The following is a 26,381-nucleotide window of genomic DNA, read 5'->3' as shown; positions in this document are numbered from 1 at the left end:
CATTAAGGTTGTTTTGTGTTTTGAGTGCAAACTCACCCTATTAGGCCTTGTTTGGCCCCTTTTGTTGCCTCTTTGGTAAGGCTTTGTTTACTTCAGTGTTTTGATCTCTTCACCACTGAAAACCAGTGTATTTTTAGTGGTAAGGAAGATGGTTTGAAGTCTTGCATAGGGGAGGGACACCCCTCTCCCTTCATTGTCTTATTTCCTTGAGTTTTGGCCCAAAAGGGTGACATGCATGCTTGCTTGTTCTTTAGCCTTATTTCAGAACTTTTTGGGTGTTTTTGGGTCATATGGGATCTCTGTTTTTGGCCGGATCTATGGCCCTTTGCATGCTTAGTATACTTGCTTCATACTCCCCCATTTGGCCTAGAATCGTGTCTTGTGTTTGGGCCTTAATTCTTGCATGTGTTGGCTTGGTTCCATGAAGATCTTGGCTTTATTTTATCATGTTTAAAGTCAATTGGCCCTTCATTTCAGTCATGCTTGCATGGTTTGATGTCATCCCTTTGTGTTTTGGCTTGTAAGCCTTGAGCATTTCGACCTCTAACATGTATGGCTTGAACCATCTTCATGATTTTGGCATCATTTAGGACCTTATCTCAGACCAAGAATTATGTTTGTATGTGTGCATGTATGGTCTCTTTCATGCCTTGATGGTGCGCTCTTTTATGCCTACACATGAACCTCGGTGCATACACTCCTTTGGAGTCATTTTAGCTGCCATATTAGGAGGGTTTGGAGTCCTATTTTGTCTGCAAAAACTCTGTTTTTACTTGTCTAAACCATGCCATGATTTGGTCTTGTTGTTGGAAATGAAGTGGCCCTTTTGGTGCCTTAGCCTTGGGTTTATTGGCTTGCATGTTGACATGAGAGTTTGTCCGTCATTTTGAGCACTTTTTAGTGATGTTTTGAAGTGAATCAAGGCCTGCCCCTTTACCATTTAAGGCCCTCTTGCATGCTTGTCTCATGTTTGTTGCATGATTGTTTCATTAATGTGTAGTCCCATGCTAACCTTATGACAAATTGGTCCATGTTTGCATCACATTTACACCTTGCATGCTTAGCATTGCATATTTGTCATGATAGTTCCATAACATTTGCCATGACTTGAACAATTGGCATCATGTTGCATTTGAACCATGTTTGCATAACATGCATTGCATTGCTTGGTTTGGGGTGTCAAACCAAGTGTGAGTATTTAGGAGTATTCATACTTCAAGTGATGAAACACGCCTTAACTCTCGGTCGCCGAGGCTTTTGACTTCGACATGATAAGGCTTTGGATCTCATTTGTATGTTGCATGCATCTTTACATTAAGTGGCAAATTTGTTCCCTTGGGCTATCATGCACCATTGATGGCTCGAGGATCGAGAGTCATGCTTCTTTGAGTTCAAAGCATGATGGGAAGCATGACCATGCTCACATATGCCTGAAACCCCATGCCATACACTGTCTGTTCTCTGTTTGCTGTCAAAACTGTCTTCTGCAGGAAGCTTCTGCCGACCGGCAGAATTTAGTGCCGGCCGGCAATCTTTGAATGGCCGATAAATCAGAATAGTGCCGATGGAAATCCCGGACTGCCGGTGGGAATTCTGTTAAGCCGGTGGTACTCTGCAACATTCAAGGAACCTGTCTTAGGGTTTTGGCGATTTTTAGAAAGACAGGGCAGTGTAAACAGAGGTGGCAGAGATATGGTACGGGTTTTTCAGGCGAGCCGGGCTTCGAGCACGCATCATTCGCGCATCCCGAGGCAGAGGCTGCGGCTGCGGCCACCCTCTTCTTTCTTTTGCATTCTTTCTTTTTAATTAATTAGAAATTCTGTAATGATTTTATTTGCTTATTATTTGGGACTGTAATATTTATTTGTATCCTCCGAGTGAAGGCAATTGTGTAATAAGTGTGTGTGAGTGTGTGTATGTCTTCCAACCCCGCGTCTTCCTTCCCTTTTATTTACCCGCTTATGATGGTAGACTAGGGCATATTTAATTTAGCATACCTTATGCTATGCATGCGTGCATCCATGCATTTGTATTGCATGCATTGGGCTCGGTATATCATGCTAACTGCATTTGTATTTCAGTTCCAAATTGAATACGTGCATCAAATTGATCGCATTTCATATGCCATGCTTAGGTTAGCCGAGTCTATCTAATTGCATCCTGTATGTGTCGCATTAGGCAATTTAACATGAACTAGGACATGCATGTTTGCTAACTAGTTTATTGTTTTGGCACGGAGTACGATGTAAGTATTTTTGCTTTAGCATCCCGCATGCGTGTGAGTGTTGCCATGACAGTATGCTTGCCATGTGGCTAAATGCTTATCTGATAAACTGATTGAATGCCTGTGGGTGAAGGTTGGATTGTTTGAGTTGGAAGAACTCATTGAAATCCGTGTTTTAGTCTACTTGCGAGTAACAAATTCCAAAGCACTTTTTAAAACAAACGGATATGCAATGCTTATTTCCAAATTAGGCAATCTAGTCTATACTTGTTTGTTGCGCGCATAACATAGTAATTCTAGGCTAATAAATGGAATAAGAACACGTAATGTTTTCAAAATCGGATATCATGGTTAGTAGAGGCCGGTCTTCGGACCGGGCGAAAGGGGGTGCTCATAGCTGACCTTCCCCGATCGTACCTAAGCTCCCGAGCCGAGACAACTCCGGTGATGACGGACTTGTGGCCTTCGGCACCGAGTCAGGGTTTCCTAAATTTCCCCATTAAAAAATATTTAGGTGGCGACTCTGTATCTGGCAAAGCAGTCCATGTTTGGCACTACTTTTTCAAAAATCTGTTTCTCAAAACGATTTGCCAGATTTGGACTCTTTGGTTCAGATTAAGAACCGCGACAACAAAATCGCGAGTCCGAACTGTAGTAGCATAAGGCCCCCCTCCGCGGGCGCGTCTACACCATGTTATGTTTTTGGGGCACGTTGTTAGCAAAAACGGAATTTCTGTTGATCCGCAGAAAATTGAAGCTGTAGTGAACTGGCCAAGACCAACCAACGTGACTGAAGTCCGAAGCTTTTTGGGATTGGCTGGATATTACAGAAGATTTGTCAGAGATTTCTCCAAAACTGCTTTACCATTGACTCAACTGACTCAGAAGGGGATATCATTTGACTGGACTGACCAAAGAGAATCTGCTTTCCAGGAGTTGAAAACTCGACTAGTAACTGCACCTGTTTTGACTTTACCTTCAGGTACGGATGGTTATACGGTATTTAGTGATGCTTCTCATAAGGGTTTGGGGTGTGTTTTAATGCAGAATGGGAGAGTTATTGCGTATGCTTCCCGACAACTGAGGCCACATGAAAAGAACTACCCGACCCATGACTTAGAACTTGCTGCAGTGGTGTTTGCACTGAAAATCTGGCGTCACTACCTGTACGGGGTGACATGTGAAGTATACACCGACCACAAGAGCTTAAAATATTTCTTCACACAAAAGGAACTAAATATGAGACAGCGCAGATGGCTAGAACTGATCAAAGACTATGATCTACAGATTCTGTACCATCCGGGAAAAGCCAATACTGTTGCCGACGCATTAAGCCGAAAGTCAATTGCCAACTTAGCTTGTTTGCTTACCGGACAGAAAGAGTTGCTTTGTAACCTTGAAAAACTCAAAATTGAAATTGTTTTACGGGACCAAGGTGGAACCTTAGCTGCTATTTCTGCTCAACCGGCACTGATCGAAGAAATTAAAGAGAAACAGCAACAGGATGATTTCTTGAAAAAGATCATCGAAGAGAGAGAATCCAAACCGAGACCAGGATTCAAATTTGAGAACAATGTACTGAAATTTCAAGAGAGACTGTATGTATCGAATGACACTGAACTGAAAAGAAGAGTTCTGCAAGAGGGCCACAACTCAAAATTGTCTATCCACCCAGGGAATACAAAAATGTACCAAGATCTGAAACAGAATTTCTGGTGGCCGGGAATGAAGAAAGAAATTGCCGACTTTGTGTCCAAATGTCTTCATTGCCAACAAGTCAAAGCCGAACATCAACGACCCGCAGGCTTATTGCAGCCCTTACCGATACCGGAGTGGAAATGGAAGCATATCACCATGGACTTTATAGTGGGATTGCCTCGCTCCAGTAAAGGTATGGACTCGATTTGGGTTATTGTTGATAGACTGACTAAATCTGCTCACTTCTTACTTGTTAAAACAATTTATAATGCGGACAAACTAACTATGCTCTATATGGATGAAATTGTTAGACTGCATGGAGTGCCCGTGTCCATTGTTTCTGACAGGGATTCGAAGTTTACATCGAGGTTTTGGCAAAGCTTATAGACTGCATTGGGTACTGAACTGAGACTGAGTAGTGCCTATCATCCTCAGACAGATGGCCAGTCAGAAAGGACCATCCAGACTCTGGAGGATTTACTGAGAATGTGTGTCCTTGATTTTCAGGGAAACTGGGAAAGCCACCTACCATTGGCTGAATTCGCCTACAACAACAGCTACCATTCGAGTATTGGTATGGCGCCTTTCGAGGCATTGTATGGCAGAAAATGTAGATCTCCGATTTGCTGGACAGAAGTTGGAGATGGGCCTTTGCTTGGGCCCGAGATTGTGTATGAAACAACTGAAAAAGTAAAACTGATACAACAGAGACTGAAAACTGCGCAGAGCAGACAGAAGAGTTATGCTGATGTTAGAAGACGAGACAGAGAATATGAAGTGGGTGATCACGTATTTGTGAAAGTGACACCGATGAAGGGCCAGACTCGTTTTAGAGTCAAAGGCAAGTTAGCACCGAGATACGTCGGACCATATGAGATTATTGAGAAAATCAATCCGGTGGCGTATCAAGTTGCGCTCCCTCCTGAAATGGAGCACATGCATAACGCTTTCCACATTTCGATGTTAAGAGATTATCTCCGGGATCCCTTCCATGTAATTGAGCCTACTCGGGTAGTGTTGAGTGATGACTACACTTACGAGGAACGGCCTATACAGATTATAAACAGACGGATCAAGAAATTGAGAAACAAAGAGATCCCACTAGTAAAAGTTGACTGGCAGAACCATGGTGGTGTGTATGCCACTTGGGAAAGGGAAGATGGCATGGCTAAAAGATATCTAGAACTGTTTCCACTGAACCCTGTTTTCTTCCAGAATGAAGATAACTCGAGTTTAGAGGACTAAACTCTTTATAAGGAGGGGAGACTGTAACAACCCTCATACTGTTTACCGATTAATGACTGATTGATTACCGGTAAACATCGATTACCATTAAACTGAACTGATTATGACTGATAATTGGACTGGTTAAAGTACTGAACTGACTGACTGAAAACTGGGACTGAATTGACTGAGTGTGTATGTTAATTTGTATTCTATCTGTTTGATTGATTATTTGATCTGTTCGTGTTTTATGTTTAAACTGCTAATTGAAGGCCTTATCGGCGGCCGAACCGGGAATTGGTTAGTGTTCTAGGATCCTTAGAATTAATGTGATTTTATGATATAATTATCTGAAAACTGATTAGGTCGGATTAAATTAGGTTGAATATTGACCAATTTCATAGTTTGACTTAATTACTATTTTGCCACATGAGTGGCCCACTACCTAGTCACTATTAGAGCCTTGCACACTTGAATCAAAATGTTTTCCTTAGCCTTCTTCCTTGCCTTGCCGACCGTAGAGCGAGAGAGAGACTTTAGAGGTAGATTTCATCTCACTTTGCTTGGTTTTGCTTGGAAATTTAAGAGAATTGAAGCATAGATCGCATATTTGAGCTCCTAGTCTCCTAATTCAAGACTTAGGTAAGGATTTCATCTTTTCATTCTTGTGTTTGAGCTAATTCTTGCATGGTCCATGTTAAATCATAGAGCTAAGTCATGTTTTAGTTCATACATGTTGATATAGAGCATAATTCATGCATGCATGTTTGAATTGATGAGTTTTGAGTTGAGTTCATGGCAAAATTGTACATGCATGTTCATAATTATGTTAAGTCCATGATTTCACCATGTTTTGAAAAGAATTGGCTCCTTAAAGCATCAAATTGGAGCTTCAAAATGATTTGAATTCATGCATGTTTGCATGTTCATATTGTTCTTGTTATTGACATGAAAATGGTTTGAATTAAACACCCTTGGGCTTTGATTTCTTAAAATTGAGCTTTGAATCATGTCATTCTTTATGTTTACAAGTGTTTTCTGGAAATTCAGCCCAAGAGGATCGGTTTTGATGCATTTGAACTTGGTTTTTGGCTTGGAGGTGCAATCTGGAATTCCCAGATTTTGCACTTCCGCTCGAGCGGGGTAATTGGCGCTCAAGCGTAGAATCCGAGCATCCAGTATCTCTGCACTGTTTTTCAGTCCGCTCAAGCGGAGGATTGGGCGCTCGAGCGGAGTCATGTGTCTCAAGCTCGAGCGGGCGTCGAGCGGAGATTTCACCTATCCAGTACTTTTACAGTACGCTCGAACGGGAAAGTTTACGCTCGAGCGTATACCTTTGTTGCATGACCGCTCGAGCGGGGAAACCTGCGCTCGAGCGGGACTCTGTTTTCTGTTAAATTCTGAAACTGTTTTCTGATCACATCTTTGCATCCTCATCGCATTTTAGGCATTCTTAGACTTAGTTTAAGGCATCTTGTTGAGGATATAGATGTAGAACACACCGAGGCATTAGGGATTAAGTTATTATATTTCCCAACTGTGTAGCTTAGTGTGTGTTCAACCTGTGAACTGTGTAGGGTTGGCGACTGAGGAGCACGCTCTAGCATACTGTAACCCAAACTCTGTGAGTAACGATTGTGTAAAGATATGTTCACAAATGAATATCTTCTGAACAACTGAATTGTACTGTTTTCTGAACTGAATACTGTTAACTGAATGAATGTATGTCCTATATTCTGAATTGTATTGTGGCATCCTTAGCACCTATTGTTTACTGATTACTGTGACAGAATTCTCTGTCGGTTCCCTCGTGGAACCACTACTGTTTACTGACTGATGGCCATCATTACTGTTCGGTCTCCTTAGACCTACTGCTTACTGCTATGCTAATGGATGTACCACATATGACTGAATAACTGTTCTGACTGAAAGACTGAAGTATTGTTTAATGAACTGCTTTCATTACTGTAAGGACATTTCATTCTTAACCTCTTTACGCATTATGTTATTCACTGGGCTTTAGCTCACTGCTCATATATATATGTAGGTGTACAGGCACCAGACCGTGGCTAGGAGCGTCAGGGTTACTCCAGTTTTGTCAAGTCAGCCTATGTGCCTCACTGCGAGGTTCCGAGCCTATCTTGCTAAGGCTTAGGGGTGTTTAGGATTCCCCCTTCTGTACTGCCTTACTGTTCTGTAATAACCGTATGGATTGTATAGACTGAATGTTTACTGTACTGTTATATAGGGTTGAGTCCCTAGTCTGAATGATTGTAATATTGTGCATACTGTTCTGTACTGTTTACGTATAAATGCATGAAAAATCTTTTTGGGCATACAGACTGTCACAGCTAGGGGTGCAACTCGGGCGGGTTCGGTCGGGTTGGGGGTCTGCCCAAGCCCGACCCGAATTGTATTTGGCACTGCCCAAGCCCGCCCAAGCCCGACCATGAACCCGAACATTGTTGCCCAAGCCCGGCCCAAGCTTTGTATTTTGAACTCAGGTTGCCCGAATTGCCCGAATTGCCCGAGTTCAAAAACCTGTAGGTAGATCTAAGGGTAGACATAAAAGATGCTAATCTAATGGTAGAAAACTAACCAAAAAAAAATAAAAATTAAAAATTAAGACTAACTCTTTTACTTAATAGAAGACTAACCAAAAAAAAAATAAAAATAAAAATTAAGACTAACTCTTTTACTTAATTTATATATATTACATAATTTATTAAATTATATATATTATATATTATATATTATATAATTTATATAATATATTAAATTGAATTCGGGTTCGGGTTGCTCGGGTTGGCCATTGATTCTGCCCAAGCCGGCCCGAATTGCAATTCGGGCATCAAAAATCTGCCCAAGCCCGTCCAGATTACAAGATATAGTTGCCCAAGCCCTAAAAAAACTCGGGCTAGGCTCGGGTTGCTCGGGTTGAGCCCGCCCGAGTTGCACCCCTAGTCACAGCTCAATGGACATTATTTATTTACTGTATTGGCTTCCGCCAGGCCCTGTACTCTGTTTTACTGTATTACTGTTAAGCAGGCCTTCGGTAATCTCGGATTACTGGCCGGTTACGGTGCTAAACCCATAGGGCCGGGTTTGGGTCGTGACACCCAGCCAGTGCATGAACTTCAAGGCATTCTCCCATAATTATTGTTTAGATAATTAGGCTGTTTTAACAAGGCAAAAAGTAGTGCATGAAGTGGTTGTGGCATATATCAATCAACATGGGGCCAAGATGTTCGGCCGGTTAGATTAATAAATCTGCCCTTGCTCGAGCCAATTCATGGACTTCAAGGCATTCTCTCATAATTGCCGTTTAGATAATTAGGCCATTTTAACAAGGCAAAAAGTAGTGCATGAAGTGGTTGTGGCACATATCAATCGGCATGGGACCAAGATGCTCGACCGGTTAGATTAATAAATCTACCCTTGCCCCAACCAGTTCATGGACTTCAAGGCATTCTCCTATAATTGTTGTTTAGAGTGCCAAAAGCGTTAATGAAATCGCCTCGAGTTCGCTGCCTACTTACGAATAAATGGGGTGAGTTTGCGCCAGTAGGTCCACTTATTTTTATTCAGATTCAAGTTAAACTAGCTTGGGGCGAGGGCGAATGTCGAACAGACTGTTCTTCAATAGCAGAGGAGAGGGATGAACGCTAGCTGAGCTAGATACTGCGATGAATCGCAGCAGCGAGCCTGTGCGTTCGGGGGAAAGGACCGCCAAGGAAGACGAAAGACGTCAACCTTCAGGCCGTCGAAGCAGATCACCCCGAAGAGAAAAGCATCGACGGGGAAGCGCCCTGTGACCACGACCGAGGAATGAGTCAGACGCGATGCCACGACCATTGAGTTTTGCGGTGTTCGTGGGCAATAAATCGATGACTGAGGCAGATTCCATCGTCAAGGATCCGGGTGTAGCGGTTGAGTTCGCTCGACAGATCTTTCCACCGGAAGTCCAACAATCGATGGTTGGACGACGAGATTTGGAAGTGTTTCGAGAAGGGATTCATGGGGCGCTGAAGGGGTTGTGCACGGCCTACGAAGTCGGCATGCGACTGCGCGCCGCGCGGTAGGAGATGGAAAAAATGGACGAATGGGTCCGTAGTTCGGAGGCTCGTGCAGAGGAAGTCGAGAACGAGCTTAGGGAGCTTAGGAAGGCTAAAGTTGCCGAGCCACGTGCGACGGGTCAATCAAACCCGATTGTGGATGAGCGGGTGACCCAACGGCTTTTGAGTCATGCCATCGCCGACCGAGATACGGCAAGCATGTTTGTCATTGCAAATGCGAGGGCCAAGGGTTACGAGGAGGGCTTTCATGCTGGTCGGAAGGTTGGGGTCGAAAAAATGAAAGAGACACTCGCTGAGGAGGTTTGTCAATGCGAGAATCGAGGATTTAAGCATGGTTGGATTGCGACTTTTCAGGCCGCGAAGGTTCTCCTAGCGAAGGGTGTCGATTCCAACTTATGCGGGCTGGATCGTCGTGATCATTTGCCCTTTTCCACCTTTGAAGTTGAAAAAAGCGACGACAAGGACAGCGCCGAATAAAAATATTCGCTGTAATGTGCAAACGCGGATTGCGTCTAGAATCATGTGATTATTGATTGGTTGAATAAATAAGAAAAGAATTTTATTTTCAATGTTTTGTTATAATTCTTGTTCGGCACACTCGTGCTTGCATATGTTTCATTATACGTGTTTAAATGAACGTATCTCAGATGAGTGAATGGACGTTGATCGGCCTATTTTAATCGAAATTGTGTTAAGCACGACCCTGCGGCTTAGCCCAAAGACGTCATTCGCCGATGGGGCTCCGAATCCGGAGACTTTAATCGGCCCAAAGACGTCATTCGCCGATGGGGCTCCGAATTCGGAGACTTTATTTGGCTGGTGGTGATATCCACGAAGGGTGCTCCGAATCCAGAGACTTTAATCGGCCCAAAGACGTCATTCGCCAATGGGGCTCCGAATCCGGAGACTTTAATCAGGCCAAAGACGTCATTCGCCGATGGGGCTCCGAATCCGGAGACTTTATTTGGCCGGTCGTGATATCCACGAATAGTGCTCCGAATCCAGAGACTTTAATCGGCCCAAAAACGTCATTCGCCGATGGGGCTCCGACTCCGGAGACTTTATTTGGCCCAAAGACGTCATTCGCCAATGGGGCTCCGAATCCGAAAACTTTATTTGGTCAATCGTGATATTCACAAAGGGTGCTCCGAATCCACAGACTTTAATCAGCCCAAAGACGTCATTCGCCAGTGGGGCTCCGAATCTAGAGACTTTATTTAGCCAGTCGTGATATCCACGAAGGGCGCTCCGAATTCGGAGACTTTAATCGGCCCAAAGACGTCATTCGCCAATGAGGCTCCGAATCCGGAGACTTTATTTAACCGATCGTGATATCCACGAAGGGCGCACCGAATCCGGAGACTTTATTTGGCCAATCGTGATATCCACGAAGGGCGCTCCGAATCCGGAGACTTTAATCGGAGCATGTTTGAACTAGATTCTATAGTAGGTGAATGGGAATCTTTGTATTACAGAAAAAGAGACGTGCATGACGAATAGTTCAAAACAAGTATCATGTCCCACAAGTTGAGTTAATGATAAAATTTGCGTAAATGCGTAGAATTCCAAGGTCGTGGCAGACTCCTTCCTGACATGTCTCTGAGCCGATATGCCCCTACTCCAACGACCGAATCGATCTGATAAGGGCCGTCCCAGTTAGGACCCAGTTTTCCATCAGCCGGTTTCCTGTCAGCTGGGAGTATCTTTTTCAGGACCAACTCTCCTGGTGTGTAGCGACGAGGCTGAACGCGTTGATTGTATGACTTTGCCAGCTGCTACTGGTACCATGCCATCGACGCAAAGGCTTGGTCTCTGCGTTCCTCAATTAGAATCAAATCCAAAGCCAGCATCATGTCGTTTCGGCCCATATCAAAAACTTGCGACTTCAGTGTCGGGTGGCCGATTTCCAGGGGTAAAATTGCCTGGGTTGCAAAGCATAGGGCAAACGGCGTTTCTCCAGTTAATCTTCTCGGTGTAGTTCGATGAGCCCACAGCACGCTTGGTAATTCTTCGACCCATTTGCCTTTGTCTTTCTCCATCCTCTTCTTAATGCCGTCCAAGATGGATTTATCAGAGGCCTCGGCTTGGCCATTGTTTTGGGGATAGGTCAGCGTAGAAAAGTAAGGCCGAATACCATATTTGCTGCACAGCTCTCGGTATACGCCACAATCAAACTGGGTGCCGTTATCTGAGATAAAAGCTCTGGGAATGCCGAATCGTGTTATGATGTTCCTCTACACGAAGCGCTTAACGTCAGTATCTCGAATGTGAGTTAATGCCTCCGCTAAGACCCATTTCGTGAAGTAATCTGTTGGGACGATCAGGTATCGCTTGTTCCCTGGGGCCCTCGGCAATGGTCCTACGATATCAAGCCCCCACTGGGCGAACGGCCAAGGACTAGTGATAGAGTTCAACTCTTCAGCAGGTAGATGGTTTAACGGCGAGAATTTCTGGCACTGTTCGCACTTTTTTGCATAACACTCGGCGTCCGCTCTCATTGTCGGCCAATAATACTCTTGCATTAAAGCTCGATGGGCCAAAGAGCGTACGCTAGAATAGGCACCACAACTGCCTTCGTTTACCTCAGCCAGAAGCTCCCTGACTTTGTCCGGGTGCACACATTCCAAATATGGGCCAGAGAGTGACTTTTTATAAAGCCTTCCTTGCGGGTCCAAGTAGTATCGCATGGCTTTGTTTCGCAGCTTGTATGCTTCTTTCTTGTCGTCTGGGAGTTGTTCAGAGGATAGGAATGCGACAATGGAATCTATCTAGCTTGGTGTAGATTCTATAACGTTGATTTGGACTTCCTCCGAGGGGCCGATGCTTGGCTTTGGGATGAATCCAACTTTGATGGTTCGTTTAATCTCTGAGTTGATTGCGGAGGCTAGGCAGGCTAAAGCATCTGCGTGGGTGTTCTGATCACGTGTTATCTGATTCAACTCATAATGGTCAAATTTTGCCAACAGGGTATTGGTCGTTTTCATATAGGCCGCCATACGGTCGTTTCTTGCCACGTACTCCCCCTTTAGCTGATTGATCACCAGTTTTGAGTCACAAAACACAAACAGGCACCGAGCACCCAGGATATGCGCATTCCTCAAACCGGCTAAGAGGGCTTCGTATTCGGCTTCGTTATTCGATACTTCGAAGTCGAGCTTCACGACCTGCTTAATTATTGCACCGTCAGGGGTCATGATTACAACTTCAGCTCCACTGCCCCGCTAATTGGACGATCCGTCACAATACAATTGCTAGATGTCCCCGACATAAATCCTCCAGTCCGGCTTCGATTGAATCTCATCTGTCTTAAAGTCGGCAACATTAGACTTGAAGTCGGCAAGGCCCCCAGTGAATTCAGTGATAAAGTCGACAAGCACCTGTCCCTTGATTGAGGTTCTAGGTAGAAATTGAATATCGTATTGGCCAAGTTCCAGAGCCCACTTTGAAACACGTCCGGATGCTTCCGCACTGCGTAGTACTGATCGGAGGGGGTAATCTGTTAGTACCCCAATGCTATGCCCTTGGAAGTAATGCATGAGCTTCCTTGCCGCCATAACTAGGGCTAGGATGAGCTTTTCCAGTGGAAGGTAGCGTGTTTCGACGTCAACCATTGCCTTGCTCACATAATACACTAGCCGCTGCTCCCCCAGCTCTTCCTTTATCAATACGACGCTGACGACTCGGTCAGAAACTGCCAGGTACAGAATGAGTGGGTTGCCAGCAAAGGGTGTTGTTAGGAGTGGTACTGAGCGAAGGTAGGTCTTCAGACCGTTGAAAGCGGCTTTGCAATCGGCGGACCATTCAAAGGCCTTGCCCTGCTGTAGTGTATGAAAGAATTGTCGGCAGCGGTCTATGGATCGGCTGATAAACGTGTTCAGTGCAGCAGCCATCCCCATTAATTTTTGGACCTCCTTTACTGAACGAGGGGAGCCGAGCTCTAGGATTGCTGTGATTTGCCTTGGGTTGGTTTCGATTCCTCTGTGGTTAACAATGTAGCCCAAGAATTTGCCAGAGCTGATACCAAATGCACATTTGGAAACGTTCAACTTCATTCCATATTTGCGTAGGATGCCGAACGTCTCTTCTAGATCGGCTATATGATTCTGCTCTTCTTTGGACTTGACCACCATATCGTCGATGTACACTTCCATCGTTTTGCCGAGTTTTTCTTTGAACATGGTAGTGACCAGTCTCTAGTAGGTTGCCCCTACATTCTTCAACCCAAAAGGCATTACCTTATAGCAATAGGTTCCTCTTGGGGTGAGGAATGCAGTTTTCTCTTGGTCCTCCAGATGCATGGCGATTTGATGATAACCTCTATAGGCATCAAGGAAACTCATACGCTGATGACGCGCCGTAGCATCTACGAGCTGGTCTATTCCGGGAAGAGGAAAGCAATCCTTTGGGCAGGCTTTGTTTAGGTCCGTAAAGTCGACGCACACTCGTCAAGTCCCATTTTTCTTCTTTACCACCACTGTATTAGAGAGCCATGTGAGGTAGGTCACCTCTCTAATTGCTCTAGCGTCGAGCAGCCTGTCGACCTCCTCAACAATGGCGGCAGTGTGCTCTGCGGCAGACCGTCGGCTTTTCTGAATGATCGGCTTGCACTTAGGATCGACATTCAAATGGTGCTGTGAAACTGATGGATCTGTACCTGGCATCTCGTACGGATTCCATGCAAAGACATCGAGGTTGCTCAGTAAGAAAGATATTAGCTGCTGTCGGTCGGCCTGATTCAAGGAGGCGCCGACCATGAAGAACTTGTCTGGGCTTCCATCAATTTGAACTTGTTTTAAGTCTTCCGTTGCTTTTTCATTTGGGAGCCGCCCAACATCATCGAGGCTTTCTCGATCCGGTAACTCAATGGAATTCACTTGTAGTGCCTTTGGCGTTTTCTTCGCAATGAGGTAACATGCTTGTGCCGATTTCTGGGAGCCATGGATTTGCTCAATGCCGCGTTCTGTCGGGAAGCGAAGCAGTTGATGATAGGTGCTGGGCACGGCTCGCATAGTATGCAACTAGGACCGTCCCATGATGAGATTATACGGCGATGACAGCTTGACGACCAAGAATCCCACATCCACTGTTCGGGAACCTGCTCGAACGGGAAGTCAGATTTTCCCCAATGGGTATTTCGGATTGGCATTAAAGCCGAATAGTGGATAAGGGGCCGGGGAGAGATCCGATTCGGAGAAGCCAAGTTTGGTGAATGTCTTGTAGTACATAATCTCTGAAGTGCTCCCCGGATCGACGAGTACGCGCTCAACTGTGAATCGGTTTACGCGTAACTTGATTACCAAGGGATTAATGTGGGGCAGTGTTACTCCGGCTAAATCTGAATCATCGAAAGTGATAACTTCGGCTTTAAGGGGCCGTTTAGCCGGAGTGAGTTGCTCGTGATGGTTACACTTCGACTGAATCGCGTGTACCTCCGATGAGATCGGTAGGCTGTGAATCATGTAGATCGCGCGAAGCGAATGTGAATCCGGAGTCGAGGCTATTGCTTTGGCTGGGTTGCCTTTTCAGACGTACTGTTGTAGCCGGCCATCTTGTGCCAATTTCCCGTTATGCAAGGTGAATGACGGTGCTATGAATTTCTGGGATAGCACCGCCCTTGAAATCCGTTGTACAGAAGGATCGTGTTAATCGTCATCCGAGCTGTTTCTTCTTCGCTTGGGCCTTGTATGGGGACTCTCTTCAGGAGAACTGGAAATTGCAAATCGTCCCTTCTTCTTGGGCCTCAAGGATAATGAGTCAGGGTTGCTATTAGTATCTTGTTGTCGGGTTCGAGATCATCGACCATTTGCTTTTGAAGATCGTTCTAGATTTAGGCGCCCGGCTTGCACGGACTTCGCCATTTCCAAGGCCAAATCTTTACAAAAATGTTCGTTCTGAGCGATCATGCTTTCCAACCTCTGTTCGTTTTACTTTGCTTGTTCTATGATCGCATGCATTATCTCATACTCCGAAGTCGAGGGTGAGGCGAAGTTTAGGGCACGTCTTGCGGTGATAGCCTCTGTTCCAAGAAAGTTTGTTGGAGCGGTTTCATCTTGAGGTATGGGGTTGATAGTGACTGTCGGAGGATCTTTCGTCACGCTCGCCATGGATGTGCTTGAGTATTCCCACAGACGGCGCCAATTATGGAGAAGTGGTTTGGAAATACTCTTCTGATCTTGGGAAACGCTCGTAATCCTCTTTTGGTCACCTGAAAGAGAATAAACACTCCGGTCGGGGGTGCCGGAATTAGCACTCCAACGGGCAAGTTAGTATCTACACTCAAGGATGCTTGTGTTCTAAGTTAAGCACAGCAATTCTCACATACCTCTTTCTGGCTGATGTTTTTCCTGTTTATATCTTTTCTTCTTTGGGCCTCGGGATTAGATCCCTTTCCCACCTCGTATTCAGCACATTTTATGACTGTCCGACCTTCACTCGGCCCCTTGCTCGATCGGCCATTTGGCCGAGTAGGGTTGGATTTGAGCTTTCGAGCCCTTTGCCGAGTGCTTCGGAATATCGACTCTCCCAGGTTTGATTATCCGGAATCTCTATGACTCTCAATAATCGGCCTCTACATATATATATATATATATATATTTCTAATATACAAAATACCTCATTGTATTGAACTGCTCCAAATAGAATCATTACAACAAGGTTAATGATAACAATTACCTTAAAAGACATTGTTAATATTGAAAGTAATTAGAAGGGTATTATTTCTGTGGGCATTCTTAAATTATTATCAAATATCATTTTAACCTTTGAATTAAAAAAGTACTAGCATATCACCTGTACTATGCACAGATTATGTTTATAATCTATACTATATATTAAGCAAAAAGGAATTTTTAACTCCAAGCCTTGTGGGAGTTCCAATCTCTCAATCTAAATTTCTTGATTTTTTTTTATTTAAAAAAAAATAGCATTTATTAACTTCTCCCAACTCTCAAGTCTTACCCTCATAATAACACTTTAATGCATTAAGAACAAGCATAAAAAAAATTCTTTGAAATCCAACACATGAATTCCTTGAAAAGTCTCAATACATATGATTATTATCCCTCATAATAACATTTTAATGCATTAAGAACAAGCATAAAAAAAAATTCTTGAAAAGTCCAATTATCTATGTATGTGAATTGCGATTTTTAAATGTCTTTTTTTTTTTTAAATGTCTTCTTTTTTTTCTTTTTTATATTATATTAAAATTTAATATTTTGATAATAATCATATGTGTTAGACTTTTCAAGAAATTAAATGTCTTTTTTTTAATTATATTATATTAAAGTTTAATATTTTGATAATAATCATATGTGTTGGACTTTTCAAAAAAATTTTTTTATGCTGGTTCTTAATGCATTAAAGTGTTATTACGAGAGATAATAATCATATGTGTTGAAACTTTTCAAGGAATTCATGTGTTGGATTTCAAAGAATTTTTTTTATACTTGTTTTTAATGCATTAAAGTGTTATTATAAGGGTAAGACTTTGGGGTTGGGAGAAGTTAATAAATGCTAAGCTTTTTTTTTTTAAATCAAAAAATCAGGAAATTTAGATTGGAAGATTGGAGCTCCCACAAGACTTGGGATTAAAAATCCCTTTTTACTTAATATATAGTATAGATATAAGCTGACTTTATAAATTATTAATATTGTAAAATTTCTTAACAACGTCAATGAAACAAGTTTAATTTTTTTTTAAGTGTAATTTTTTTTTTTTTTTTTTTTTTTTTAGCTGCAACAGAACAAGTTTAATTAGTAAAATGTCGTACACTCCTTGTATCATTTTATCTCCACCAATCATAATAAAATATTAATTTACTCTTTAAACTATCATGAAATATTATTTTATCCGTTGAATTATAAAAATGTACAATTAAACATTTCTATTATCAAAATATCATATGTAATTAACCTTTATAAAAACCTTAGTCCTATTCCATCTCACCTTCTCACCCCATTTAAAAATCAAAAAATATTTATTTCTAATAATTTTTTTAAAAAAAACTAAGAGGTGTGTAAGATATTAAAAAAATTATTATAGAATAATAATTCCATTTTACTTAGCAAAAATGATAAATACAGGAACAGTATCGTACACCAACAGTCGTACCCCTATATAAAGCTCAGAGCTACCCAACGCAAGTGTTCTCTGCTCGCTCTCGCTCTCTCTAAATTTCACCAGCAAAGATAGAGTCGGATCGAAAGAGGAAGAAGTCTTGTTCGATCTCGACAGCAGATCGAAAGGACAAGAACAAGAAGAAGAACAAGATGTCGTCGTCATCATCGTCCTCGGATAAAGTTAGGGCTTCGCATATACTGATCAAGCACCAAGGCTCCCGACGCAAAGCTTCCTGGAAGGATCCAGAAGGTCGGATCATCACCAACACCACCAGAGACGCCGCCGTCTCTCAGCTCAAATCCCTCCGCGACGACATCGTCTCCGGCAAATCCAAGTTCGATGACGTCGCCTCTCGTTTCTCCGACTGCAGCTCCGCCAAACGCGGCGGCGATCTCGGTCAGTTCTTCTCTTGTTATTCAATTTTGCTTTTCGTATCTTTGTTTGATACTGCGTTGCTATTTGGTTTGTATGTCTTTTTTTGCTCGAATTCAATTTACTTTACCTTCTGTTTGATTGCTCAGGTTTCATTTTCGTTTTTTTTTTTTTTTTTTTTTTTTTTTGGGTGAAAAGAATAAAAACTAGTTTGACAAAAATACACTAAATTTTTTTTACAAATTTTTAAAATTGTTCCGTCCTCCAAAAAGATAAAATCATATGAATGATAGTGTTTTTTTCGTTTTTTTTCACCAAATTAGGTTTTACTTTTTGTTTTTGTTTTTTAAATAAAAATTAAAAATTAGAAAACAGATTCTGAAAACCAAACCAAACGGAGGAGCCATTGAGTTTGTGGATCCTGCTAATTTGGCATCAAAGAGGAAAATTTGGGAGAAAAAAAAAGAAGAAGTAATAGTCTGTTGATCGTCTCAATCCCAATGGTTTGGCCTGGTGGATGAAGCCAGAAACCTGGGGGTTTGCTCCCTCTAAGGGCTCAGGTTTGACTCCCCTCGCCAGCAAACTCTTGGGGCCGCGAACTGGAGGAAATAAATCTGTTTTAGAAGGTTTGTTCGTGCTGCTGTGACTTAGTCTAGTGCATGCAAGTGGGCCAGGATACCCTACATATCAAAAAAAAAAAAAAATGGTCTGTTGATCATCTCAATTAACTTTGCCATATGCTCAGTTAAGTGGAGATTTTCTTTTTCCGAATCCCAGAAAACGATTTTTCTATGAATTGAAAAAGTAGATTATATATGTTCTTGTATTTTATTGAGTTCCATGGAATGATAATATGGTTTTCCATGTCTTACAGTGGTGATGCATTAGAATACTGTCATGGAAGTGCCATCTTGTTGGTTTTTAATCCATTCAAGGATAAATTGTAATTATAAGCGTGCCTGCAAGTGTTGAATAAGAGTAATAGATCTTCAAATTCTCTCTAATGGTATATTTGTTGATGATACCTACTTATCAATATATTTGTACCCCTCTGAGACTCTCAATCTAATGTGTATATTTGTATATATTGATGATATCTGAATGGGTTTGCTTAAGAACTGCCAGGGTAAATAGATTATTGTATTCAGAGGCCCTGGAACTTCTTATTCCTCATCAAGCCTGTGGCATGATGCGTATTTTGGTGCTCTGCCCAGGCTGTGAATTTAATGAACGTTTATAGTGATTTAATGCAGCTGTTTTTTTTTTTTTTTTTAAATTAATTAATTAATTTTTTTTTTTATTTTTTTTACCTCTTTTGGGTCTTGTTAGAATTGAATCCATTTTTTCTTGCATTTACTTCTCAGCTGTTAGGGGGATAATATTTGTCGCATTGCCTGAAAATATTTGTCACAGCTATAAGTTGTATGTAATCTGGCATATGATAGCAGTGATATTTTGAAATAGAGTAAAGAGCTAAAAATAAAGCACACTTTGATGGCGAGTCAAGTCCTCAATCTGATCTTTTGCTTCTTCGTGTCCATATTCAAAATTTGTGTAGAATCTATCTCAAATAGTGTGCGTATATCAATATACATATCTTACAGAACATTGTTGTGCGACTTGAACCCTAGCATACAAAGACATATACTTAGAAATTATGTTGTAGGCATCATCATGGTGAAGGATCCCCACCATGTCGCCCCCTTTTACTTCAGTTATCTTCATTTCTTTCTTTCTTTCTTTCTCTCTCTTTTTTTTAGAGAATACAATTAAATTGTTTTGTATGTTTTTATTATCTGCATTGTGCATGTAAACTTTTCAAAGGAAAAAAATCCACATTATAGCATGAAGATGACTTGTATTCCACATTATATCTCCAGTGTGTGCGTGTTTTTTTCTTATTTTTACTTTATATTTTCTTGAAGGGGTGGAATCGTTCCGCTTGCATTGAACTAATAAAAATATACATGCAGGTCCATTTGGAAAGGGTCAGATGCAAAAACCTTTTGAAGAAGCAACATATGCACTGAAAGTTGGTGAGATAAGTGACATTGTGGATACCGATAGTGGCACCCACATCATCATGAGAACCGGTTGATTTAACCATCAAGAATGTTTTGTGTGTGTGTGTGTGTGTTTTCTCAAAGCACTGGTTGCAAATAGGATTTTCTCTTCTGATTAGGGATGCAATCTTCGACATTAATACCACTGATCTCTGTGCTTTGGGATTATTTGAATTGTTCTGAGGAATTCTGAATTTAGTGATTTACCGGTATTGAGTTGGAAGATTGGGATTTACTTGATGATTTTCAATTTGATCCCTGGTATAATGAATATATCTCTATTTCTATATGTCTCTATACATAGTGAACCCCACGACAACTAGCATGGTGGAAATGTGAGCGGTGTTTGTGTAAAAATTCTCTTCAGTCTCTGTGACTTCGTGATTTTGGATGAATTTGTACATTGATACCGCCATAAGCGGTGAAATAAGGCTTTAGGGAAGCATCTAAATATGACTTCCCTTTGGGATTGGATGACTGGAAGATAGTGTGTAACATGTAAGAAATTGATGAACATGTGTTTTTGAATTGGGGGAGAACCTGCATTTCAGTAGGTTCTTCTGAGAGGGGTGGGTGTTTGCCGAGTCAAATTCTGCAATATCTATTCTCTCATGGACGAGGGACTGTTGACATCTTAATGGACTTTGGCGTTATTGTTGCGTTAGCATGGTTTTGCATGGGCATCAGCCGGGATAATCGACAATAGTTTTTCCTGTAACTGGCCTTTGATTGGTTCTACATGCTGCCACTGATATTGTCTCCATTAGGGTTGTATACACTTGCTGAGTCAAATTCTACGTGCCATAAACCCTAAACCCATAATTGGAGGTTGTATACACTAGATTTGATCGCAGCTATTTTGTCTTGATCAGGACATGCCTCCCAACTGTAACTCATATCCCAACCATAAAAATTGAAAGATTTTGCAGTTTCTATAAAATAATTTCCTGCTATATAACTTTGAAATTTCACTTTTTGCATGGAAACTGAAATTTTTCAGTTACTCAAAATACAAACTAAAATTTCAAAATTTAAATCACACATTATTAAAATAGAAACAGTGAAATTTTGGAGTTTCTCATGCACATACACTACGAAAATTTTCAATTTTTTTTTTATTTATAATTTTATATCTAATATTAAACAGTATGGGGCTAGTTGTTAGATGTTAGTAGAGTTTGAGCCTGCAAGCTCACATTATAAAGTTGTGTTCCACAACTATTAAATCTAAAGTCTTGGTTCAATATTAAAATTTTATTTTATTTTGTTGATAAAGTTCAATATTGATCACCACTCTCATACTCATTGTGAATGTACCGTTCTTAATGACTGAAGAATTGATAGGAAACTTTATTCAGTTGCTTAAGGGCACCACGTAAACCATGCCACACAAATTAATAATAAATTATTACTCCCGTGTTGTCTCATCAATTAGCAACAAGAAGTAGACTTCATCATATTCATCAATCATAACTTTTGAGAGATATCACTTGGCCATGCCTTAGAACATGGAGTTAGTTCAGCCTAACCTGAGATGAAGCGATAGCGTATGATTAGGCAGAAAATTATTTAGAAAAACAAACATGTTTGATTGTATTTTTATTTTAATTTTTGTAAGAAAATAATTTCAAAATATTTTCAACATTTCTTAAAAAATGAGTTATTTAAAAATAAAATAAAAAATAGTTTACCAAACAGATTGATTCACAATGTCATCCGAGAACAACACACTATCCACATCAACCACCATCCCTGGCAGCTAATCGCTGATGCCACTGAATCACAAGAAGCTCCACTACACCAACCTCTCTTCCGCCACCTCGTTGACACCCTCCTCCTCCCGGCAAAGTTCTTTCAGTTTTTCATTGGGATAGAGAAACAAGTATACTTGTTTCAATCCCGTGACCACTAGCTTTGGTCGGTGGGCTTGGAGTCATACTTGGTGGGTCTTGAAGCAGTGTTTGGATCATGAATTTTGGTAGAGATTTAAAAAAAGAAAGAGTGAATGAAATATACGTGAAATGTAATTATATTTCATTAACATTTTACTTACACCTTCTCTTTTCCTTTTTAAATTCCTATTCAAATTCATGATCTAAACACAATGTAAATCTTTGTAAACAGAAAGTGAAACAATCACATTAACATAAGAACTGGGCAAATTTTACTGAAAAGATGAAATGTGGAGAAGAATTAGTCAGAGATGCATGAAGAAACAAACTGCACTAGCCAGCCAGGATCTGTAATCTCAATTTTCACAATTATGATTGTCAATTCTTGGAAAAATTTACATGGGAGAGGAAAAAAAAAGGGGAGATGAATTCTCTGTGCAGTTCAAAATTGTGGACTTACCACAGGTCTCATTTTGATGACATGCCCATGTTGATGGAATTGACTCCCACCTGATTTCATCATATTTGTATTCGAAAATGAACCATCCATTTTCAAAATCATACTCATCATCTAGTTTTTTGAAGACAAATGTGATAATGATATTAAAGGATCAGTTTAGACCGGAGAGAAGCTTGGCCCAAAAGAAAAAGTGTGCACATTAGTCTTAACTTGGCTTCAATGGTAGATGAGGCAAACTAGAGCTGGTTTCTAAGTCAGTAGGGGTCACTGATGAAAATGGCTTGACAGATGATCTGAGTGATTCTGGTCCCTCTGAGTTGATTCTCCTGCATAATGCATCACAGTTACTAATCACCTCAGTCAACCTTCCCTTCAGCTCCCCAAGTTCAACTTTCAATGCATGAACTGCATGCAATTTTTTGAAATAAAGTTAAATAACAATTTTAATAATAGTAAAGTCTATTTATACTAAGCATTCATAACACATCAGCAGATTTTTGCAAACTAATGGTTCAATTTGACAAATCTTTTCATCTGGATTTGCCATTGTGACTACCACCAAACTCTTCAGGGTCAAGCTTTCTTAATTGTACAGTTATTGCTTATCAACTGAATTCCACAACACATTTGGGATGGTAAGCCGCTTCCCATCTCAAATTGATTATTTGCAACCCGAGACTGGATAGTGCTTTTCTTTCTTTTTTCCTTTTTTTTTTTTTTTTTTTTTTGAAACTTAGTTATTGAAAAGTCTAGATAAGAACATCAGTCACCTTCTGATAGATGATGTGAAGAAGCCTTCATTGTCGAGACTGAATAATTAAGACGTTGAAGAAGTTTAACCACCAAAGCATCTGCAACTTCTATCTTGTTTTCTATTTCTTCCTGCAGCAATTATAACTAAGTTAAGACGCATTACAAATATATACAAATTTTTTTATTTTTTAAAAAAGAATAGGATGGGATTGGAAAGCAAGTCAAATTCATCTTTCTTGTAACAATGGCAACAAGTTTTCAAACACAAAAAATAATTAACCAGTGCAAACACTTTCATTGGTGGATTCTTGCTACTGTAATTAAATAAAAACTTTAATATATTATTTCAAGAACCTTTTTTTATAATAAATGTGGTCCAGCTTGCATAAGAGTTCTATGCTACTCAGAAGATCTGGATCCCAATTTTTAAACCATGACTCAAATCGAGATCAATGCAATTGTACAAAAAAATAAATCCAGAGAGGGATTTAGGAGAATCAGCTGCAGATCTATGTAATCCATGCCTTGTCCAAATAGAACTCATAAATATGCTCACTGCACTGTTGCAAACACATGATTTTTTTTTTTTTTTTTAAATTCTCAACCAAACCTGTTTCTTACTAATCTTCTGGGCCTTTGCCTCCTGCCAATCACGGTGAACTGAGAAGAGCTCCAGCAGTACTTTTGGATTTACTGTACCTATTTCATCCATAGGAAGCAGAATGCCAATAATTGGCTCATCAAACACTTTCTGTAATTAAATGAGATGCATTAAATACAAAAAATGGTGTGAATAAAGAAACAAATACAAGAATAGATCTTGGGTACACAAAAAACAAGCACGGCCAAATTAATTAATGCCAAACCCTCGCTTTATTGAAAAAGAACAGGTCAGATGTTTGACTTGTGCATGTTGATATCTCATACGAATATGCACCGTAAATCTGTTGCGGCAGACTAATGCTTCCATTCCATTCTCTTTATGTATGAATAAGATGAATGAACAGTTCACACATAGGAGTAAGTTTGAAAGGATGAAACTCAGGAATTGACGGGGGCCCATACAAGCGGTTGTGAAGCATGTGTTTAATTCGATGCACATTAAAAATAAAAATAAAAAACCACATGGAGACATGTGAGATGAAAGTGAGGTTTTATCTGTATTTTCGGAAAATAAGAAAAGAAAACAGAAAACGGCAGGGCCAGAAGCAGTTATAAGGTAAGGGCAGGGTCAGAAGCAGAAAGAGCTAAAAAGAGGCCAAAGGACACCAGTGAAAGCTGGCTCTTGACCAAAAGCAGTGACCTCTCAGTTCTCCAACAGTGTTCGTTGAAAGAGAATTAGTAGTTCTCAAGCCAGAACTATATCTTAGCAATTGAGAACTAAAAGTGCTAGCGCATTGAAGGAGCCTTGCAAAACTCAATTGAACTTAACAAAACCTCAGATTGAAATGGACTTAATTCAAAGGAGGTATGAATAATACTCCAAAATTACTTAAATCTGGTGATTTGTTCTGTTATATTTTATACATTTCTCTGTAAAATGTGTAAGAACTTCCAAATTCCCAAATTCCACCATCAAACAACATTGAGTTTCAACTCCCAAATCAAATGTGCAGAGTTATTCAAATTTTCAAAAAGAAAGAAACTATCACCTGAAGCAGCAGAAGAGGATGAAGGTTTCCTCACTAGCATATCTGTCAAGCTAGTCTCGGTTGGCAATGCCGTCAGTATGGGAGTTGCCTGCATTAAGAAACAAATACATGTATACATATAAAACTTATAAAGCCAGCAATTCAGTTTGCTTGGTGCAAACAACAAAGTGAAAGTGTATAACTTTTTTTTTCAATTTCAAAATTATCCAACAAAAAACAGTTTGAAAAACTTTTGTGCGTCCTGTCAAGGCAAAATTGCAAAAAATTCACACATTGGAAATCATTCAACTTCTCAATTTATGTAACTACTTTAATCTATCAAATTCCCAACCCTATTTGTATTATGATCACGTATTGCATGTGCCCACGATCTCTAGTGCCTATATATCTATTCTTATATAAAGTGTACAACTGATTTGGTGTAAATTCTGTCATGGTTTTATTCTTTCAAGAATGCGCTTTACATCAGTAATTTTCACATGCTAAACAATTTTTCTTATTTATCAAACTGTCTAAAACTGCTAAACGGTTTTCCTCATTCATCAAACTGTCCCTCAATTCAATCATTAACCATCCAAAAATTTAACTACAAATTGCAAACGAATTGTGTTTTCACCCACCTCAAGTATATATACACACACATAAGTAAAACAACAAAAATTGAGAAAAAGCCAAAACAATGAGAAATGCAAAACCCTAGAAGGAGGTGATGAAGAGAAAGACTCACAATTTTGAGGGATCTGAGCCTCTCTAGGATGGGATCTGCGCCTCGGAATCGCTCAGAGACAGTGGTGATCTCATCAACCGCCCCCTTGACGTACATAAAATAAAATGCAAAAGTTTTTACAACAACAATATTGGCAAATTTATCAAGTAAAGAAATAATTGTTTTGAAAAACACACAGAAAATTGAACATGAATCGAAAAGAGACAACCTTTGAGCTTAAAAGGGTTGATTCTGATGAACCCATTGCAAAACAGAGCCAAAGCAAAATCGGAATCGTAGTAGTTGATGGGAAATTCTAAAACTGTTTTGTACTTTCTATGTGGAGGACTAATACGACGCCGTGCAAGTGTTTAAATTGTGTAAATGTCCCCGTTTCGTAACTTGGATTCCCAATTTATAAATACCCGCCACCCATTTGGCTTTATATCTTTCTTTCTGGAACAGAAAGTGAAACAGACGAACAAATCTCTCTCTCTCGATTGCTGAGGCAAATTCTAGGGTTTTCAGACTTCAGATTCATCGGTGTTGTGTAGATTAGCCATTTCTAGGTGTTAGAATAGTAGTATGAGATGGGAAATGATATGTATTGATTTGAATTGTATTAAATTCAATTGTGCCTTAATATAGGTCGAGAAAGAGTATCTATTTAAAAAAAATTAATTATGAAAAAGAATATGTTAATTATGACAATACCTAATATATTTAGAAAATCAATACTTAATATATATATAAAAATATATATTATATATACATTAACATTATTTATAGTAGGAATAAACCAACAGATAAGTAAGAATAAACTAGCGGATAAAGGAAGAGATCTTCATTTTTGGAAAAAAAAAAAAATGACAGCGGAATAGAGGAAGAGATCTTCATTACAGGAAAAAAAAAATTGACAGCGGAATAGGTTGAGGTCTGGCAGGCGGCTAAGGCAAGGCTGCTGCCCGCCAATAAGGCGAAGAACACCAAAACAAAAGCTTACGCCTCATTTGGGAACAGGTTAATTTGGTAACTTTTTTAGCTATTTAGCTAAAAAGGTAGGTAAAAAAAACTTGTATGTTCGGGATGACTTTTTGACTAATTACGAAAAGATATGCAAAAAGTAGAGAGAAAATACA

General features: G+C 40.3%; 2 protein-coding genes across 3 annotated transcripts; one reads left to right on the top strand and one right to left on the bottom strand.

Annotated features, from left to right (window-relative positions):
• The first annotated feature begins 16,941 nt into the window (after nt 1-16,941).
• Nucleotides 16,942-20,068, top strand: LOC114294503 (peptidyl-prolyl cis-trans isomerase Pin1). The gene is made up of 2 exons (XM_028238640.2): nt 16,942-17,740; nt 19,690-20,068. The coding sequence occupies exons 1-2, from the start codon at nt 17,494-17,496 to the stop codon at nt 19,812-19,814; spliced, it is 372 nt and encodes a 123-aa protein (XP_028094441.1). The 5' UTR covers nt 16,942-17,493; the 3' UTR covers nt 19,815-20,068.
• A 1,950-nt stretch (nt 20,069-22,018) lies between these two features.
• Nucleotides 22,019-26,181, bottom strand: LOC114314996 (uncharacterized). Of its 2 annotated transcripts, none has more exons than XM_028261575.2 (6): nt 25,472-26,181; nt 25,264-25,347; nt 24,537-24,624; nt 23,495-23,583; nt 22,902-23,013; nt 22,019-22,536 (listed from the first exon to the last, which is right to left on the bottom strand). In XM_028261575.2, exons 1-6 carry the CDS (start codon nt 25,505-25,507, stop codon nt 22,337-22,339), a joined length of 609 nt encoding a protein of 202 aa, XP_028117376.2. In that variant the 5' UTR covers nt 25,508-26,181; the 3' UTR covers nt 22,019-22,336. The 2 variants fall into 2 exon arrangements, with proteins under 2 accessions (XP_028117376.2, XP_082723247.1); XM_082867121.1 differs by having other exon boundaries at nt 22,019-22,457; nt 25,472-25,958.
• Nucleotides 26,182-26,381: the final 200 nt, after the last annotated feature.

Source organism: Camellia sinensis, chromosome 4, assembly GCF_055761805.1.
Source record: "Camellia sinensis isolate YWXY chromosome 4, ASM5576180v1, whole genome shotgun sequence".
NCBI lineage: Eukaryota > Viridiplantae > Streptophyta > Magnoliopsida > Ericales > Theaceae > Camellia > Camellia sinensis.
The sequence above is the reverse complement of the archived record's forward strand: the minus strand, read 5'-3'. Positions and strand labels throughout refer to the sequence as shown.

Excerpts from the sequence above, each read along its gene's own strand:
- LOC114294503 (XM_028238640.2), top strand. The coding sequence starts at position 17,494 with ATGTCGTCGTCATCATCGTCCTCGGATAAAGTTAGGGCTTCGCATATA. Across the intron at positions 17,741-19,689 it reads CAAACGCGGCGGCGATCTCG|GTCCATTTGGAAAGGGTCAG; the intron begins GTCAGTTCTTCT and ends ATATACATGCAG.
- LOC114314996 (XM_028261575.2), bottom strand. The coding sequence starts at position 25,507 with ATGGGTTCATCAGAATCAACCCTTTTAAGCTCAAAG. Across the intron at positions 24,625-25,263 it reads GGCTCAGATCCCTCAAAATT|GCAACTCCCATACTGACGGC; the intron begins GTGAGTCTTTCT and ends TTCTTAATGCAG. Across the intron at positions 23,014-23,494 it reads AGAAGATTAGTAAGAAACAG|GAAGAAATAGAAAACAAGAT; the intron begins GTTTGGTTGAGA and ends TAATTGCTGCAG.